Raw genomic sequence first — 19,084 nt, forward strand, 5'->3', positions numbered from 1 at the left:
AAATGATATAAACAGGTAGAAATTATATACTGCGATCTTTATAACAGCAATTATTTATTTTTTTTAACATAATGCTAGGTATATTTTAATGGGGGTTATAAATGACGTTGATTTTTCTAGAAGAATGAAATTTATATCGTAAATGCAGAATATGAACGCATTTATGAGGAGTTAAAGAAAACTATGTAGTTCAACGAAAAATGTACAATTTTTTTTTTGTTAATAATATTAAATAGTAATATGTAATTTATATGTTGGCGATGCAAATGTTGGTCATTCTCATTACAATTCCATATTTAACGATAGCCATTGACATACATCTTTATTTTAAAAAATTAATTAACAATAATGTCGAAATGATTTTTATCTTAAAGCAGTCGAAAATCACGCCTTTGTGTATCTCTATAGAAACGGTTGAAGTGGCTTTTTTTGTAACCGGACTTGAAACACTTCAAATCAAAGGAATTAAACACAAGGGGCTCGACCGAGTCAAATGTAAGGTCATTTGAAGCATATCTCACGATTTATTTATCAATAATTACATGAAATATTTAATACTTAAATTATCCCTATTAAAAAAAAATCCTTTAAAAAAGCGAAATGACGAAATTACCCAATATTTAACCGGTGCCACTGTGATGTAACACGAGTCGCCCATGTGGATGGATGATAAATGTCAAAATCAAAAATAGCAATATGGCCGTTCAACGTTAAAAAGTAAACTTTACATTCATGTCCGATTTTTTTTGTGATCCGCTTGAAGATAAAATCGTATATGTAGTATATCATTCAGATTAGAAGGTCTTTTTGTGCTTCGCCCAGTTGCGGACCTCGACTTCGTCACCGTCTTCAACCTCTAGGCTTGAGGGCTTGGCACAAAAAAACTCACTTCTACTCTTAAAGATGTAATATACCTACTATCCATTTACTAAACTCCCACAATGTCAAAGTGGCAAGTTGCCGCACTGCCGTTCTGAGACTATTCATTTTTACTTTAACGTTGGCGCAAAAATTTGCAATTTCAAATTTGAAGTTAAGTTTAATAATAATAAATTCGCTTTCTTTCATTCAAAGTATTACTTACACGAAGTGGCTGACCAAGAAGAAGATATGAAACGTAAAAGAATACATTTTGTTAATGGCCAGAGAGAAGCGCGGTATTGTTAGTTATTGTTTGCAAAAAAGAGAATTAACTCCATTGACATAAGCAAACTTTTCTTGTTGACGTTTTTACAACTAGATTTTGTGTAGAGGCAACTGAAAATGTATGTCACCATAGGTAGGTACACTCAAAAAAAAAACTCAAAAATTGGACACTGACAGTGGGGGAGTTTAATATTGGGTGATTCAAAATGATTGTGGCTAAGTATGGCAACTGTGTACGAAAATTAATGTGACATTTCTTTGACAGGTCAGAGTCGCGCAATTTTGAAAACTGTCAAAAATCAATGTGCAATGGTATAAAAAAAATCAAATGCACGCTTATGAAATGTCATACAAATGTCAACCATACCCCACCCACACAGTTGCCATACTTAGCCACAATCATTTTGAATCACCCAATAAACGGATAGTACTATTGTGCACTCCAGTGCCTTGATTTAAATATTATTATTTTATAGTCACTTGGTATTTAATCAGTGTCAAAATACAAAAAAAAAATAAAAATGTTTTGTGTTATCTACACGTGTTACATGTTTAAACGTACAGTATTAAGAACGAGTAACTCGGCGTGATCCACAGATGTCGATTGATTTGTGTCTTTCTACCATCTCGGATCAAAACATAAACGGTTTATTATTCATTCGATGAAATCATGAACGTTCCCAAATAAGGCGATCAAAACATGCATTCAATTAAAATGACGTTTCGTCTTGTACGGAACATGTTGAGAATAACAATATGTACATGTGATATAGTGCATTTATTTTAAATGTTGGGTTTTGTAATAAAACTTGCCTGCTTTGACACTTGTCCGAAACTCAGTGAATCTAAAACTGTGTTCAATATATTCGGGTCCAAAATTAAACAATGGTGGGATCGAGATCAACTTTTAGAAGATCAAGTGAAACCATAAACATTTGTTGCCAATACTGGTGAATCATCTAGTGAATTTGATTGAATGACGATTAATTTTTTATTGTTTACGTATTTTATTATTTATTTTTTACTTACTTTAAAAGATACATGTAATGGATAGGTACTTTACTAATTACTCTTATTTCTTTATTAAGTAATCTTAGTTGTCAAATACATTATTTAAAATCAACAATCTCTTTAAATTTTTTTGGCCACTGATCACAAAATGTGTTTTAATTTTTTTTTACTTGTGGATATTTTGACGTCTCTTTCTTTTGCTCGTTGATAAGATGGTGAAAGTACCACGTGGTACCAGTTTTATATGAACAGAGGGATTCCTACTTTACGGTACCGATACAATGAAAATTTGCCGCTTTCGTAATTTATGGTGTTTTGAGTTTACAACTTTACCCAACGTTTAAAATGAATGCCCTATACCAGAGATTTACTTCGCCAGTAGAAGACAAAAAAAATCCGTTCATAAATTTTCAATTTTTGTCAAAAAGAATTAGATCGAAGAACAGTTTGATTGCTAGGATCCATCGAACCGCGCTGACAAAGTAAATTGGGCGGGTGGGTCGCACAATAGGAAGAGATAAGTAGGGTCATTATGAGCTTTGCTTACAAAAAGGGATTAGTTGTAGCACTTGGGAGTTTTTTTTTCTTGGTTTCGTTTATTCCCCATAACGTTATCGCGTTGTTATCAGAAGATGCCAGTCATACTTTGACTGGCTGAAAAGCAAAAACCCGAGTGGAGAAAGAGGAGATGCCACATGCGATAGGCTCCAGTCGAGGCCTCGTCGGAGCAAGTTTAAGGCGACCGGTTTGATGTTTGATGTACTGTGAATTGTAAAACCGTGGCACTTGTCGGGTCAAGTAATATAACACCGTTCTGAAGGCTAAACGCGCCAACAACAATAAAACCGTTCGATTAGTTAGAGGTGGTTTGCTCTTCGCAGATCGTCGAAGTCGCCCCCAAGAGTACCCAGGAGCTGATCGCCGGTACCAGACTGTGCGCTTACTGGAGTCAGCAGTACCGCTGCTTGTACCCGGGGAGCGTGGCCGAACCTGGCACCCCCGATCCTGCCCTGGATTCGAAGTTTGTCGCCGTGGAATTCGATGATGGTGATAGCGGACGAATAGCGCTGGACGATATCAGACTGTTGCCGCCTGATTACCCCATCATAGGTGAGTTTATCCACTTCACTTTGTTAAATAATTGCACCGACCGCAACGCTAAATGCTGCTTGGTTTAGAAATTTAATTGGACGCCATAATTTCTACCAGCGTCTGCAGTTGGCGCACTTCCGCCGGTATATCGTCGTTTACCACACGGACATTATCACCTGATTAGCACACTAAAGTGACATTTAAGTTAATCCTGTAAAGAAAGAGCGACGTGAAGCTCATGTACAGTTCGAGAAAGTAAGATTGGGAGCCACTTGACCGTGAAAAGCAAAAGTGTAGTCTTTGATTGGTTCGTACGGTCCAAATTGTTGAATTAAAACTTACATCTATTACCGAATCGGAAGTAAATAAGGAGTTTTGGCTTATTAAATTGAAATTTGAGAATTACATACGAGTACTTAATAGTATATTATATATTGAGGGAGAGAAATGCATGATTTTTCCTAAGGTGCAGTTTGTAGCCAGAGGGCGAAGCCCGAGGGCTACAAAGCACCGAGGGAAAAATGAGCATTCTCTCCAGAAGTATATATACTATTTTTTTCACGGTAGGGAGTAGAAACAGCACAAAAATCTCAAATTTTAAGAATAAAAAAATAATGACAAATGAGTTGTCATCTTTCGATGAATTTAATGGAATTAGTAGTTGCCTTGACAACACAATTAGATTTTTGTCACAACTGTCAAAAAAATGAAAACTCCCTAGGGAGCAAATGCTCTACTTCTGTCACGACGTTGACATCCGAGAAGTTGATTTCTACTCCCGATCGTGAAAAAATGTATGTTTCTACGTTTCTTATGCTTTGAGCTATCGACAGAAGATCTTGCATTAAGACTTGAAACAAACTACACATATGTTTCTGTTTTTTATAATTAATCACTCTTCTTAATTTATGAATGAATTTTATTTTACAATTTAACAATTGTATTTTTGAAAAACTTAACCTTGAATTTTTTCGAAATCACTTAATTGTTCATTCATGGTATGCTTTTACAAATTTCCAAAAAAATTAAAGGCGTGACGAAACTAACAATTTGTCATTTTTTTATCTTGCTTCTCGGAGATTTCCTGCTCGGATACATTTCAGAACTATCGGGTGTTCATTTAAATTTCCGGTCAAATTTGGCGTTGAAGAGTCGATTATTATGATCTCATCAGCTGTTTAAATCTTATCTCAGTTTTTGGGTTTGTGTTTTTACACGAGTGGTGCGTTCACAATCAACTCGTCAACGCTAACTTTGACCGGAAATTTAAATGAACACCCGATGAAAACGAACGCAGTGTGTAGCCCGTACGCTGATAGATTGTACGTTTTTAAATTCTAGTTCCAAAACATAACGCAGTGAAAAATACTGAACTCTCCATCTCAATTGTTTCACGTTATGTAGAAAACCGTTGTAGTCTTGCAGATTAATTCCCGCAACACTTGTCTCTGTGTCTGTCTTCTGTCAAAAAACGTGCAATCTATCAGCGTACGGAGCATACATATTTAATGAATAAATGAAAATGAACAAAATACAAAAATGTACATTTTCAAAACCTGAGAGACTTTATTTGTTCGCGTTTAAATAAAATACATTAATAAATAGCGTTAATGTTACGGTCGTATTTAGATTATCTGTTTTGTTACAGATATTTGGAATTGTTGCAGTTGAATTAATATTTAACTAGACTACCAACAATACAATCATAATAAACGGGAACGTGTCATACTGAATAATTCATATTCCAACATGTAAAAAATATATTGCAAGTTTTATATGTTTTCATACAAAGTGTCCCATCAAAAAGTACACACAGGAAACTATACGAGAATAGTAGTTTTATTTCCATACGAACTACACTGCGCCGCAAAATTAGCGCATACTGTGTAAAAACTTTATAAAAGCCTGTAAATTTTAATTTTAAATGATGCATTATGAAAAGAGGTTTTCTAATGAGAATCGGATTTAAACTTTAAGATAATGAGAATGAACATTTTCGGTTTCCAAATGGCAGTGATAATTTTCTAAAAAGGAATACGATTAATTTTCTAAATTATGCGTTAATTTTGCGGCGCAGTGTAGTTTAATACAACGTTTTTTTGTTCGACGAGCCCCTTAAAGGCTCCAAATCGCTTAAAATCTTTTAAATCAGCTTGACGTTTCGTTTTGACAAGTTTCAAGTTGTGACATTTATCAAAATCCGTTCACACAGGAGTAAATTCTCAAATTCTGACAAGTGTCGAACAAAAAAAACTATTTTTTTATTAGTCCAAGACTCTTTAAATTCCACAACAGAAACAACATTTTGTTGTACATTTTTTTCCAATACGAAAAATGCTTTATTTTGCCCTACGGGCTTTCAGATTCCTGATTACAAAACATAAAAAATAACAATTTATTGTTCTCCCTCACTCCTCTCGTTCTCTATTCTTTCTCTCCTCTTGCTTATTCTTTCATCCATCTCCCTGCCGTCTTCGCTCCCTATTAATCCCCATTCCCTTCTCTTTCTCTCTCTCATTTCGCCGCATGTGTTTGATCTTCTCACTATCCTCGCGTCACTTCTTGCACCTTCTCTCTCTCTTCTCCTTCCTTCCCATTCCTGTTCTCTCTCTCCTCGTCCCCACCTCTGCAACCCGCTATCATTTTCCTCTCTCACACATACTCTTTCTCCTCCCTATTGTACTTCGATTCTCTTATTCTCTCTCTTCTCTCTTACTTTTCTGTGTCTTTGTCCCCCTACCTTTTTATTCACCTTCTCCTTGTACATTTTCTCGCCGAGTCGTCTTCTTATTCTCTCCTTCTTTTAGCAAATTTTCTTCAGTTTCTCCTGTCTCTTATCCCATCTAAACCAGTCCCCGCTTATCTGTATTTTCCTGTATCCTATTTTCACCCTTTTTCCTCTATCTCTCTCCTCTCTGGCCAACTCTCTTAACTTCTTTTGTGTTTCCCTTTCTTCTTTTGTCAAATCGTCATCTATATACATCCTCTCACCTTTTTTTTCCTTTAACTTACTCTTACTTAGCATTATGTTCTTCTTCTGCTCCCAACTTTCTATTTTTGCTAGCATCATCTTATCTTTATTTATTTTAAATGCTTCCTTTACATTCACTTTCACTCCTATCTCCCTTTCTAACCATTCTTCCACCCCCTTCTCTATATTTCCACTTATTGCTCCTATTCCAGTTATTATAACATTATTCTTCCTCTCCTTCTTTTCTCTTTGTTCCATCTTTTCCTCTATCATTTCCATCCTTTTCATCCAATCTGCCTTCTCCAACTGCTCTTTTTCGTCTCTTCCTCTCCTCTCCTCTCTCACTGTCGCTAATTCTTTCCTTAGCTCCCCATTCTCCTCTCTCACTGCCGCTAATTCCTTTCTTAGTGTTTTGATCTCCTCTCTCATGTCTCTTATCATGGTAGTTTTCATTTCCTTATCCATTTCCTTGCTTTGATTTTCTTCTTCGCTTCTATTTGGTGATCTTCTCGTTCTGGAACTATTTCTGAGTGGGTTCTTGCCTTCTTTCGACGTTCTACCCTCTTCTCTTTCTCTCTTGCTGCTTTCTTTCCTTACTTCTGACGATTTCAGCATGTCCTCTCTTTCTTGCTCTCCCTCTTTCTCTCTCGCTGCCGCTAATTCCTTTCTTCGTGCTCTGCTCTCCTCTACTATTCCCGCCATATCCTCTTCTATCTCTCTGAGCACTGTTTTTATTTTCTTCTCTATTTCTTTGCTTTGATTTCTTTCTTCGCTTCTACTTGGGGATCTTTCGGTTCTGGAACTCTTTCTGAATGGGTTCAGGCCTTCTTCCGACATCCTACCCTCTTCTCTTTCTCTCTTGCTGCTTTCTTTCCTTGCTTTCGGCGATTTCGGCATGCCCTCTCTTTCTTGCCCTCTGTCTCCTGCTTATCACCTCTCACTCACTCGTCGTTGTTTACGTTTGTTATCTCTGCACTTTTTCCACGTCTGCTCGCTATCGCTGCCAAACCAGGAATCACATTTTTTTCCAATATTTTTCGTAGTAATTGGTAGATGACATTTTTTTTTCTTCGAATTGCTGTAAAAAAAATTAAACTTGAACAAGGCAACATTCGTAACTAATTAGAGTCTTAGTTGGTTATTTTGCTAGAATACATTTTCCACTCAATTAACCACGTAAACGATTAATTTCTAAACTAGCCAATCAGTTGGTTAGTTTATTATCTTGATAGAACTACGCACAGAAATATCTCTTGTTTACTTAAAAAACAATTATTTTAAACTGGTCTCAAACAAAATGACAATATGAAACAATTGAAGGGCAATGAAAAACATATTCTACACTTCAATATCATTATACTCCACCGCCTTCTCAAGATGTTATGTCAGTTTGTGAAATGGATTGCTACCTTTTTTAGGGGATGTTTTAGTTAAAACGTTTAAAATGTTTTATTTTAAAAACGTTTGCTGTTAATGATCCTCCAAAAAACAGGTAGTGATCCATTTCACAACATACATTACACGACATAATTTTCCTATAAATGGTAGAGTTTAATAAATAATTAACCTATCAGAGTTGAATTGGAGATCTATTTTATTCATCAATATTATAAATCATCTCGACAAGCAATGTAAATTGAGCAATCAGCAACCCTGTAGAAGCGTAGCCTTAGGAAGTTAATTTAATACAATTAAGTAGATGTGCTTGATTGGTTTATAAACTCGCCAACATATCGATTGTTCTATATTTCCACAATGAAGGTTTTTACTATAGCAGGTTCGAAATAACTTGTTTAAAAATTAATCAGCAATATTAGGTAACTTATTTACTTTATTGTGGTTGTTTAGACTGCTCAGGTTCTTTAATATTTTACAATTCAATTAACTGCTTCACAAAATACTCGTTTTGATTACTAATTTAATAAGAAGGAAAATTAAAAATTTTCTTCTTCACCTTACCGAGTCTTCATTTTTAAGAGAACCTATGAGCAGAAGCAGTCAGTGAATTTTGAACACGCTATGCCACAAACTAAATATGTAATGTCATGGCGCACAAACAAGATAGTCCAACAGGAAAAATACAGCTACATATTATAATTATGAAATTGTTAAGATTTTGATTATGATTGTTACGTTGGCAAGGAAATTAAATTAAGCGTTTTTTTTTTTAAATTTGGAAATTAAACGCCGAAGACACAGAAGTTGGTGTATTCTCTTGGTTTAGTATTATATTTCTTTTCTTTCTTGTCAGAATACGACCCCAACCCTTTGTTGAGTCTCAGTAAGCGTCGTCGTCGAGCGTCTACCAGCGTTTCGACCGAGGAACGCCGCCAAGCCCCCCAACAACCGCCGCCACCTCCACACCCGCTTCCTCTGCCGGCACCCCTGAAACCGATCGCAGAATTGGAAAAAGACACGGAAAAAGAAAACAAAGATATCAACAAACCCGACACAGAATCTCACAAGGAACGCAAGCGGCTGAAGAAGAAGAAACGGGAGAAACTGAAGCAGAAGCTCCTCCATGAAGATAAGAAGAAGAAAAAGAAGCATAAGTGTACCGACGAGTATTGCAAACATAAGAAACACCACAAGAAGCACAGGAAGCACAAGAAACACCACCATTACGACGAGAAAAAGGACGAGAAACCGGTGCAGACGGTGGAGGTGGAGGACAGCGACAGTAACGAGCGTGAAGACGAGGAAGATTCGTCGATTTTTAATCCGGAGGATGAGGTTACCATGGACGACATCGTGGAGGCTACCAAGGAAAAGGTTGGTGTAAGGCGGCACCCGAGCTTAGATTTTCACAAAGATATGCAAAAAAATGTATGCAGTCTTCGCGAATCGACAAAAGAAAAGCACCGAAGAATCCATTTTATGGGAAAAGGAAGTAATAGTAATGCAGAATTCATTCAGAAATATTGCAGAATATGGTTGTTTAACGGTGAAATACGTACTTACCTAATTAAGGTATTCTTTCTGTGTGAATTAAGCCAAGATGGTCACAAAACTTGAATAAATTTGAAACACATTTTTAAGCTAATGACAGTCACTGCAAAGATCGATCACTCATATTGCCAACTGCGAAAAATACAGCACCGACACACCTACAACTTCTATCGTAGTAAATTACTCCAATATTGTACCGGGTGAGTGAAGTTTTACCGCCCGCACGATTAACCATTTTAAAAAATTAGTAAAAATTACGAAACTTTAGGGTTACATTTCCTTGATATAAGACTTCAAATGTGTCTAATCAATTTTCCCTTATCACTTAAGTCAGAGTCATAAAGTTAAAAAAATCGATTTTGAGTAAAAAAAAATGTTTCGTACGCGCTCATAATTCACAATTAATTCAAAGAACGTATTTATGAAATTCGCGTCAAAAGATAATTATTCGTTTTTGAATTATTCCAATTTTAACATTAAGAGCGAAAAATGACCAAGATTTACAACTGCAGAACTGCAGTGTCATAAATAAATATCTCATTGTTGGGAAACATCTGTTGACTACTTTTCTAGTAATTCTTAAGTCCCTAAAGAGTACCATAGACAACCTACGTCAACTTCTTTTGTGGAACTGACCGCCCAATTTAATAATAAATCATAGCTAAATTTTGCACTTTAATATCAAATCCCATTTATTTCAAAGACCGGTGATGTTTTCATGATTTCAATGACACCAAATTTTTCCTAAATGTTTGAAAGGACTCTTATTGAAAAATTATGTAAATTAATGTAGCGGTTATTGAATTAAAACAAAATCTTTACCTGTTTCATTAAACATTTTGAAATTTTTACAGACTGTTCTACAGTGATACACAATCATTCCTGAATTTTTTGAGAATTTTAAATTGATTAGAAGTGGCTGTTTTCGCTCGGGCGGTAAAACTTCACTCACCCGGTACATTAACGTTTCCTGAAAAATTTTCTCGGTGACCTGACTAGACCAGATCTAGCCTGACTATGTGATCTGAAAAGTTTGACGTAATTTACTGCAATGGAAATCATACAACGCAGAGAGATACTTTTTTATGGTTGCCTACATTGATGGAAATACTGAATTTTTGTTGCCATTTAAAATTATTTTTTAATGAAATCATGACGAATTATGGTTGTGTGGCGCCATATTATTAACGAATTGCCAATATCTTTTGATTCTTGTCGATAATAAAAATGAATCCCCGGAAACTCTTTCTGATGAAATAATGTACTTTTGCAAATTTTAATAAAGATAGATATTTTTACTGAGTATTTTAATTATAGAAATCTAAGAAAATCAGGGACAGACAAGAATCGTGCGAGAGTCGAAGTAAGATGAGTGCTTTTCTGCCGGCCAGACAGTTGTGGAGCTGGTCAGGAAAAGGGTACAAAAGGCCGAGGGCCAAGGGAAGGTCTAGGAAACAGTTCTACAAGACCATCCAGCGCGGAAAGGAGACAATAACTGTATGTATCAATTCTTTTCAAATCTTCACATTCTCGTTAGTTAGTAAATAACATAATCACTTTACTACCGTCGCAACATCTAATGTTTACCATACATTTGACGCAAAAAGGTAAGCTATGTATATTTTTGAAATATAACATAAGCTAACCACACATTTATTAAACTCAGCCCATGTACCTATTAGACACTTAAGATGTTCAAGTTAACGTTTCAGAGATGCCATTCATTCTGTTATTGCATAGCCTTTGAAGGTAGTCGAGCTCATTTAACGCAATTGGTTGGGAACGTTTTGTTAGTGGACTTGTCAAACACGTAACATTTCATTAATTGTTCATTGCATACCTGTAAGATGTGAACTCTTGTTTTAACTGGTTTTAAATCGTTGTTTCCTTTTTTTGCATGAGCTTTGGTAACACCTGAAAAATTTGGGAATCAGTTGCTCACGAATCACCAAAATCGAGTGTTAGTCGTACGGATTTCGAATAAAATGAATGCGATTTGAAGAACACAAATAGGTATTACTTGCAGCGTTAAAACTCGTACGAGTCTTTGTTTTTTGTTTTTTTTTCGTGAGCAACTAGGTACTCTTGAATTTTAAGTATGTAGCACCTTAAATTTTTCAATTTTCAAAAAACCTCGTGGTAAATCGATGATACTTGATTGAGTTTTGCTGCATGAACGCTTATAGTTTATCGCTATTATGATGGCATTTTATTTTTCAAAATTAGAATGGCATGCAGTGTTGTGTTGTGTCAATTTATGAAGCTAATAAAAATATCATACCGTGCCGACGGACGATACCATATTGACTGATAATTTTGGTAAGCTTATTAGGAAATGGGCAATTTTTCCTCGTTATCTCAATATAAAATATTACACACTGTTTGGTAAAATGTTACTATATGACTTTTATGACCGTTTTTATTATGTTCATATGTTGATCTGCTTTAATACTGTTACAATATTTAAGTCTGTAGGTTACTTAAATTCAGCGTGGAGAGTTATATTAGACGTCAGATGTGTTGCCGAGTAACATTTTAATCCAATGGACGCTTTTGAAATAATTTTTGTTTTGTTTGAGAGTGAGAAATTCCTCCACCTATTAAATGTCATTTAATCTTTGAGAGAAAGGGGGGGGTGCTCACGCATTTAACGTTTTAAGGTATAAATACTTCGTCGAATGAATAGAAGTGCTTTTCTCGGCAAGTCCCTCAACAATTACAATAGGATTTTGGTCACCCCAGTCTTCATTAGACATTTTAGATTTCAACTCCAGTCGCATCCTTCACAATGTGAAAAGTCTTTTTAATTTATGTGATAATCCCTTGATACCAACAAATAAATGCGGTCTGATAAAGAAAATAGTCAAAGTAGGTTATGAACAAAAATAATTCAACAGAATAACTTTGTGAACGTCGTCGTAATAATGGTCGGTTGATTCGGCACCAAAATGTTTTGAAATTCTTCCTAACCCCTAACAAAATCAAATTTAAGACATGCCAACTGAGGTTCCTAATTGACTTTGACTAATTTTTTTTAATATATCATCTTTTATTTATTTGTTTTTGAGGTGACACATTTTTCCAAGTTTTCACAAATGTCTAACTTTGTAGAATACTCTGTGTGACATACGTCGATACTTTGCAAATATCACACGTATTACTTGTGTTTAGCCCTCTTAGTCCGGTTAAATAATTAAACTCACTTGACGAAATCAATAAACCACTAAACAATAAAGTTCAAAGCGTTTTACTCGAAATAATTGTCTTTATATATCTCCAAAGAAATTTTTGTAACTTCCAAACAAGTTTCTCGATATAATATATGTTTGATTGGTTGCTGTGTACGTTTTTAGTATGGCAAAGTTAAATTTAAATGGACCAATACTTACCATCGAACTGAAAATCGTTAAAAAAATTTACTTAGAAAGAACTAGAAATTCAAAAGTGAAATTTCATTTGTAATATGTAAATGTTTCTCGTTATTGTCTTATCAACAAATTGAGCCGTAAAAAGTAATTCAATAAAATTGCTTTATAAATTATGAACTAAAGCTTTTAGCATCGTTATCATCATCACCAAATTTCAATAATTCCATTTTGTTTTTTTTTTTTTTTTGCAAGCGCTTGTATTCGACAAGGTACAAAGGGTTTTGTAATTTTAATTAATTGATATTTCCATAAACCGGAAAATACAGTTAATCGAGCTTTTTTTGTTGGAGCCATGTGAGGGCCGTAAGATCACTAATTTATTTCTTTGAAGCTGCTATATTTACACTTTTTCAGAAATTTCTATTAGACCTCTTGGTTTTTGTGGCTTTTGAATCAATCTTGCATTTCAAGATGGTTTTCCAAAATTTTGTTAGCATGATTTTGAACTCCTCTGGCAGAAATGCCTTTCAATATTTTTTGGTCACTAATGATATTTTTTCTGTGACGGCTTCCTTGAGACTTCTTTGACAAAGTTTATGTTCAAATAACTTTCCAAACGAAATTTTCGTACCTTTTAGTATTAGTAGTAACTGTTTTTTTTAATCAAAGAACCATGACTTGTTGATTCATGTTTGCAATAATAAAATTTTACTAAACTTAGGGAATTTAATGATATACATATATGATATTGGCTACACCTGCCAAAGCCTGTAATGTTCTTCAAAGTATGCAAACTCGCATTTAAAATTTGAAAGTGTTACTAAAAATGCCTCGCAAGACATTTATTAAACTCTCAGATTAGTTGTTATATTAACTTGATTAACATGCTGGGTTACTAATATCTCTACATGACCTCAATTTTTATATTATGAGATTTTCCACCCTACAACAAAAGTGTACAATGTTCCTCTATTTTGGGTGTAAATTGCGATGTTGGTAGTTCTTTGATTAAAAAAAAAACAGATTATAATAGAATGAATAATGAACCAGTGGACAAACCGAAAGCTTTATGTTCATACCACATCACGTGAACGTGATTTTTTTTACAATTTTTTTAACGTCAAAAATATTTTCAAAAAATCTTCACTTAACCTGTGTAAACATCTGAATAAGTACGTACTCGTGTTGGTTTAAAACTTTTTAAAACACTGCAAAACTGATGTTTCCTTGGTATTTCGTTTAAGTGACGAAGTCTGATCTGCAACTCGTTTTGTGGATGATGTGGATCAGTGAATTCTGTACAACAGAAAAATATCCGACGATAAAATTACTAGTTCTGACTGAGGCGGAGTACTTTTTTAACAGATTTGAGTAGTTGATGATAGGAGCGGTCTTTCTGCTACCACTTTCGAACTAGTTGGAACTTGTAATGAATTGCTCATTCGTCGGTGTTAGTGCATGTTTCTACTCGACCACGAACAGACGTAAATATATTTGTTTCACAAAGGTCGGCGACTCAGCCGTCTTCCTCTCGACGGGTAGACCTGACAGACCCTACATCGGCAAAATAGAGGCAATGTGGGAGATCTGCGGGACCATGGTCGTCAAAGTGAAGTGGTTCTACCACCCAGAAGAGACGACTGGATGCCCGCTGACTCTGAAATATCCCGTAAGTATTCGCGGTCGATTCGATCGGTGCGGTGCAGCTCCGTCTTGTTCAAGGGGGCCCTCTTCGAGTCGCCGCACGTCGACGAGAACGATGTCCAGACGATATCCCACAAGTGTGAGGTTCTGCCGTTGGAGGAGTACATCGAGCGGCTAGGAGACGACCCCCAGCGCTACGCTACCATCTACGACAACAACGACATCTACTACCTGGCGGGATACTACGATCCGACCACCACTAGCCTCAAGATAGAGCCGAATATTCCCTTCTCGAAGCCGGACTGACGGCAACGTAGCAATAACACAATCTTTGGAAAGTAATAAAGTGTGAATTATTATAGTGATTTTCGGTGCTATATGGAAACGTCAGTACTGTTTGTTTTCTGATTTTGGAGTACTCAGTTGACACGTTAAGTTTGATTGTTTTCTCGTAGCTTGCAACAAATGTACAAATATTTGATGAGTTTGAATGCGTTGATAGAACCGTTCTGAGCATCAGTACCATAATGTTTTTTGTTTGGCGACAATCCGAGCAGTGCATTTCTTTGTATTTTGTATAATTTTACAATAGTCGTTGTGGATTTTTCTATCAAGTTCTGTGTTGTAGATACAATCCAAATGTACATATATACTTATATGTTATAGTTTTGCACAACGTAGATCGAAAAATATATTTTCATAGAATCGCCAATAGGCCAAGTCATGTCGGTCTTGTACTGGTATCCATAAATGTCTCATCAATCTTTGGAACTATCGGTCTGATATGGGTGCCTAATTTTGTACATGTCTCTAAAAAGACCTAATGGCTACCACTATTGGAGGCAGTATTTTAGCAAAAGCTTTGAAATTGTTCGACCAATCGTCGTTCGTACTTAATCGGGATGAGTGGGATCGTTTCAGTTAGACTGGTCGAGTCGACTTTAGTAGGTGTGAGATGAATCAAATAAGCTCTATTTTTTTAAAGGTCTTGCAACCAAGAGACTGGACAAGTGTCTTGTCGGGGAATTTCACAGTTTTTGGTATGCGTTAAAATAAATTAACAAAAACAGAAAAAATAAATGTGCAATGTACTCATGTTAGTATGTACTTAGATCTCTCAGTACTAAAAGAATATATTCTATATATAGTGGCTTTCAGCGCTTTTTCATACTATAACAATAGAAAACGATGAATGTCTCCATACTTAAACAAGTGAATAATATATCATTCTTCCACAAATACTTTATTTGAATTTGTACCAATACGCTTATGAAAATCAATTTAGTTTTAGGTGCTTAGAGTATACAACCGAGTTACAATCTGAGTTTACACTGTCCATATGATTTCTTCTGTCTATCGTTTAGAAGGTGTTTTGTAAAAATATCTATCAACAAATCATATGTGTGTATTCAATTAGAATTGAAATATATGAGTACGTGACATGTTGATGTATTTTTATTTGACACTGTGTATATGCTACTTACTAGTGTATCGATAAAAATTTTGAATATACTTACTCATGGAACCATTTATCGATTGTTTATTTATAGTACTTCAAGAGCTATCATATTTTCTAGGTGTATCTCTGTTTAGATTTATATACAAGAGGAAACATATTTTATTATTGGTGTGTATGGAAAGTAATATTTTTGCATACTATTTGACAAGTGGTGCTAACAGGAAGTAAACAATATTAATTGCTTTGATGATAAGCAGGGTCTGCTCCATTAAAAAGAAACTTGTATATATTCTCTAGCTTATTGTAAATACGCCAGCAATATTTTCCTGATATTAAATATACGAGTTTGTAAAACCACTTGTTTTAATGTTACCTTCGCGATGGAGAGTTAGTCGCCTTGACCTGGTTCGTCATTTTTGCAAGTAATATTGTGCAAATGTGAAAATAAATACTTTTTATATTTCCAGTTCGTCCTCTTCGAGAAGTAATAAATTGTGGAATGTTTAACTGAAATCAAAAATATATACATATACTTGACAAATTGAGCATCTTTTTATGTAGACTAGAAAACGTAATCTCTGATTTTTTAATTGATATTCTAGAAATAAAGCATTTTTTGTTTGTATTTGTATTTTGTCTTAAAATCTGGCCGTTACTCCGTTACATCCAATCTTTTAAAAGTGGTACAACACCCCAAATCAAACGGAATTAGTGGAGCCCGTTTACTATGAAAAGTGAAAACAACCCAATTTGTCGTTAGTTCGTCACGAGTCAGGGCTGCACGTCGTTTTCTGGTTTTATCATGACGTTTTTGAACGAACTCAGAACTGGTTTTAAATAATTTGGCACTTTTCACATCGTTTGGGATATGATAAGAGTTACGTTCACTATAATTCTCTAAAGATTAGTTTCCACAGAAGGACGGCACAAATTGGAAATAATAAAACAATCAAGATCAATGACACCAAGAAACATTTCTGAAACCAAAAAAAAAAAAAAAAATGCTGAACATTCCTTGCACATAAATAGAAATGACTGTAATTCTGAGTTCTGACATTTAACTCAGGCATTAGTGTCATCGATATATTAGTGTAGGCGTGCTTTCGACAAACTTACTGCAGTATACCTTTTGTCAAATTTTTGTACCCCATCACAATCCATTACGAAACGGCAACTTTAAGGTACCATAACCAGTATAGTAAAACACGACACACGTTTTGCTTCCTCAACAAAAATAGGTGAATTTAAGCTCTGAATTGTTTATGAAAAAGAAATTTATTATGAGCAAGTATGCAACCAGTAAAACAGACGTGCTCGTAAGAGCAGGTAATGTTAGTTGACTACAGTTTAGAAGAAATATGTATAAGAATCGAAAAACTCTCATGTCCATTATACACCGTGATCAACAATGACTGAGTCTGTTGGCAATGAAACAATTGGTGTTTTTTGTCTCGTAATTGGCACTGACGGGATTTTTTAACTTGAGACGACATTGAAAACACTTGGTTATGTCCGTTATACATATTTATGTTATTACAAAAATGAATCATTCATGGTAAATTTCAAATTTGCCAAATTTCATTGTAACCAACGGATTCAGTCATTCTTGATCACACCGTACACAACAAATGGTAATTGCGTAGCGTATGTCGCATATTTGTCCGGAACTTCGCCATTCAGTATTGTATGTAAATTATCTACTACCTATTCGCATATCGAAAATCCCCCAACACCACAGTTTACGCGTGAACAAAAATTAGGTACTGTTTGAGTTCGCAATAAAAAAATTTACTTGAAATTGGCAAGACTGTGAATTGTACCTATTTCCGTTAGTACATATTATTGTCATTGTTGACAGCTGACATAAATTTCAAATTTGAACGTCTTGGTTTTTGTAACCTTTTATTGATAACAATAATTGGAGTCATTTGGAGCAACACCTTTAACTTTAAAAACTCCTCTTTTTCAATGAGCCGTTGCTTCGCATCACAGCACTTACCAAATTTTTGGCCAACAGGAACGCAAAAAGTCACTATAGTTTTATTGCCAACTAAACAGTAATTATTGTTACTCACGCGGTATGTACAGTTGCGGACCCTACAAACTCAGACACCGATTGTTGACACATTCTGCCAAATTCAAAAATTTTGTAATGTGTAAATTTGACTTTTATCCGGTATGGCAATGTCAGTGTCAGTTTTTTGCAACTGCACAAGTCGATAATTAGAACCAGGCTAGAGGACGGTATGAGCATTAGGCATATCGCAAATGAAATAATTCTTGATAAAAACACGATACTTTTGGCAAAATGGAAAATTGAGTAAACTGGAATTATTAGAAGAAAGCGACAACGTAGGCATTTTTCTAATCTTACAAGATGATCTTAAAATGTTGTAAACTCTTTCAGAGCGGCAGAGAATATCAAACCCTGATGGAGATATGCCTTTAGTTAATTTTCTAAAGGAGCACCCTTAAAAGGGTACTAAAGTACCGCAATGAGTCTGACTTTCTTTCAGTTGGGTGACATTTTATAAACTTCAGTTTTAGGACCATGTTACACATCCAACATTTTTTATTTGTCGCACTGTCCGAGTTTGTAGGGGCCGCAACTGTACAGTCATGTTCAGATCAATTTGGGGCAATTTTATTTTTCGAGGGTAATGTGGGCTGAACATTGAACAAGATTTCCATGGATTTTTTACTGCCAGAACAAATAGCAGATTTTATTTATTTGCCAAAGTTGACAAATGATTATATTTTTCAAAGCAATTTTAGCGCAAAATGCCTAACGATAATAAAATAACAGCCATTGAATTGTTAAATTTACCCAAAATAGTTTTTTAAATAAAATTTTAATTAATTAATTATTAAAGTTGTCCCAGATTTATATGAACAAGTGAAATTGGGAGTTACGTTACAACAGTTGTCCCATATTTATTTGAACATGACTGTACATGCAGCAACCTGTTGAATTATTGTTATCTATACTCAATTTCATATAAATGTGCATCTAAGCAAGCCATGAAAATCTGATTTTCTGTTGGTATTAAAGCTAAAGCTAGTGACTTTTTTCAAAGTTGCTTACACTGCGCGAGCCCGATTTGACTAATTTTTCAGTTTTTGTTCATTTTAACATTGTTGATTTCAAAAGCAATATTACGTCTTTTTACTGATAAAATTAAAGTAATTCTTATTTGTTTTTGTCTTTGTATTTTTACCAAGTAAAGATTTATTGGACATGACCTTCATAAATGTGACTTTTGTAATGTAACTAAATTAAAGGTGCTTTTACAAATGTACAGCTCACTTGATGAACATTTATATGAAATCAATTATAGGGGAAAATACCCCGTGAGCAACAATAATTACTGTTTGAGATGGCAATAAAATTGTGGTGACTTTTTTGCATCCCTGTTAGCAGTGTTGGCCAAATGTGTCACATAA

General features: G+C 34.9%; 1 protein-coding gene across 5 annotated transcripts in view; it reads left to right on the forward strand.

Annotated features, from left to right (window-relative positions):
- Positions 1-16,265, forward strand: part of wge (winged eye) — a 129,188-nt gene extending 112,923 nt beyond the window's left edge. For all 5 annotated transcript variants that reach the window (XM_069058909.1, XM_069058908.1, XM_069058911.1 and 2 more), the window contains 5 exons: positions 3,039-3,267; positions 8,472-8,992; positions 10,487-10,666; positions 14,045-14,206; positions 14,260-16,265. In XM_069058909.1, coding sequence (XP_068915010.1) covers positions 3,039-3,267; positions 8,472-8,992; positions 10,487-10,666; positions 14,045-14,206; positions 14,260-14,487 — 1,320 coding nt within the window. In that variant the 3' untranslated portion in view covers positions 14,488-16,265. The remainder of the gene's footprint in view (positions 1-3,038; positions 3,268-8,471; positions 8,993-10,486; positions 10,667-14,044; positions 14,207-14,259) is intronic.
- Positions 16,266-19,084: the final 2,819 nt, after the last annotated feature.

This window comes from Tenebrio molitor, chromosome 9, assembly GCF_963966145.1.
Source record: "Tenebrio molitor chromosome 9, icTenMoli1.1, whole genome shotgun sequence".
Lineage (NCBI taxonomy): Eukaryota > Metazoa > Arthropoda > Insecta > Coleoptera > Tenebrionidae > Tenebrio > Tenebrio molitor.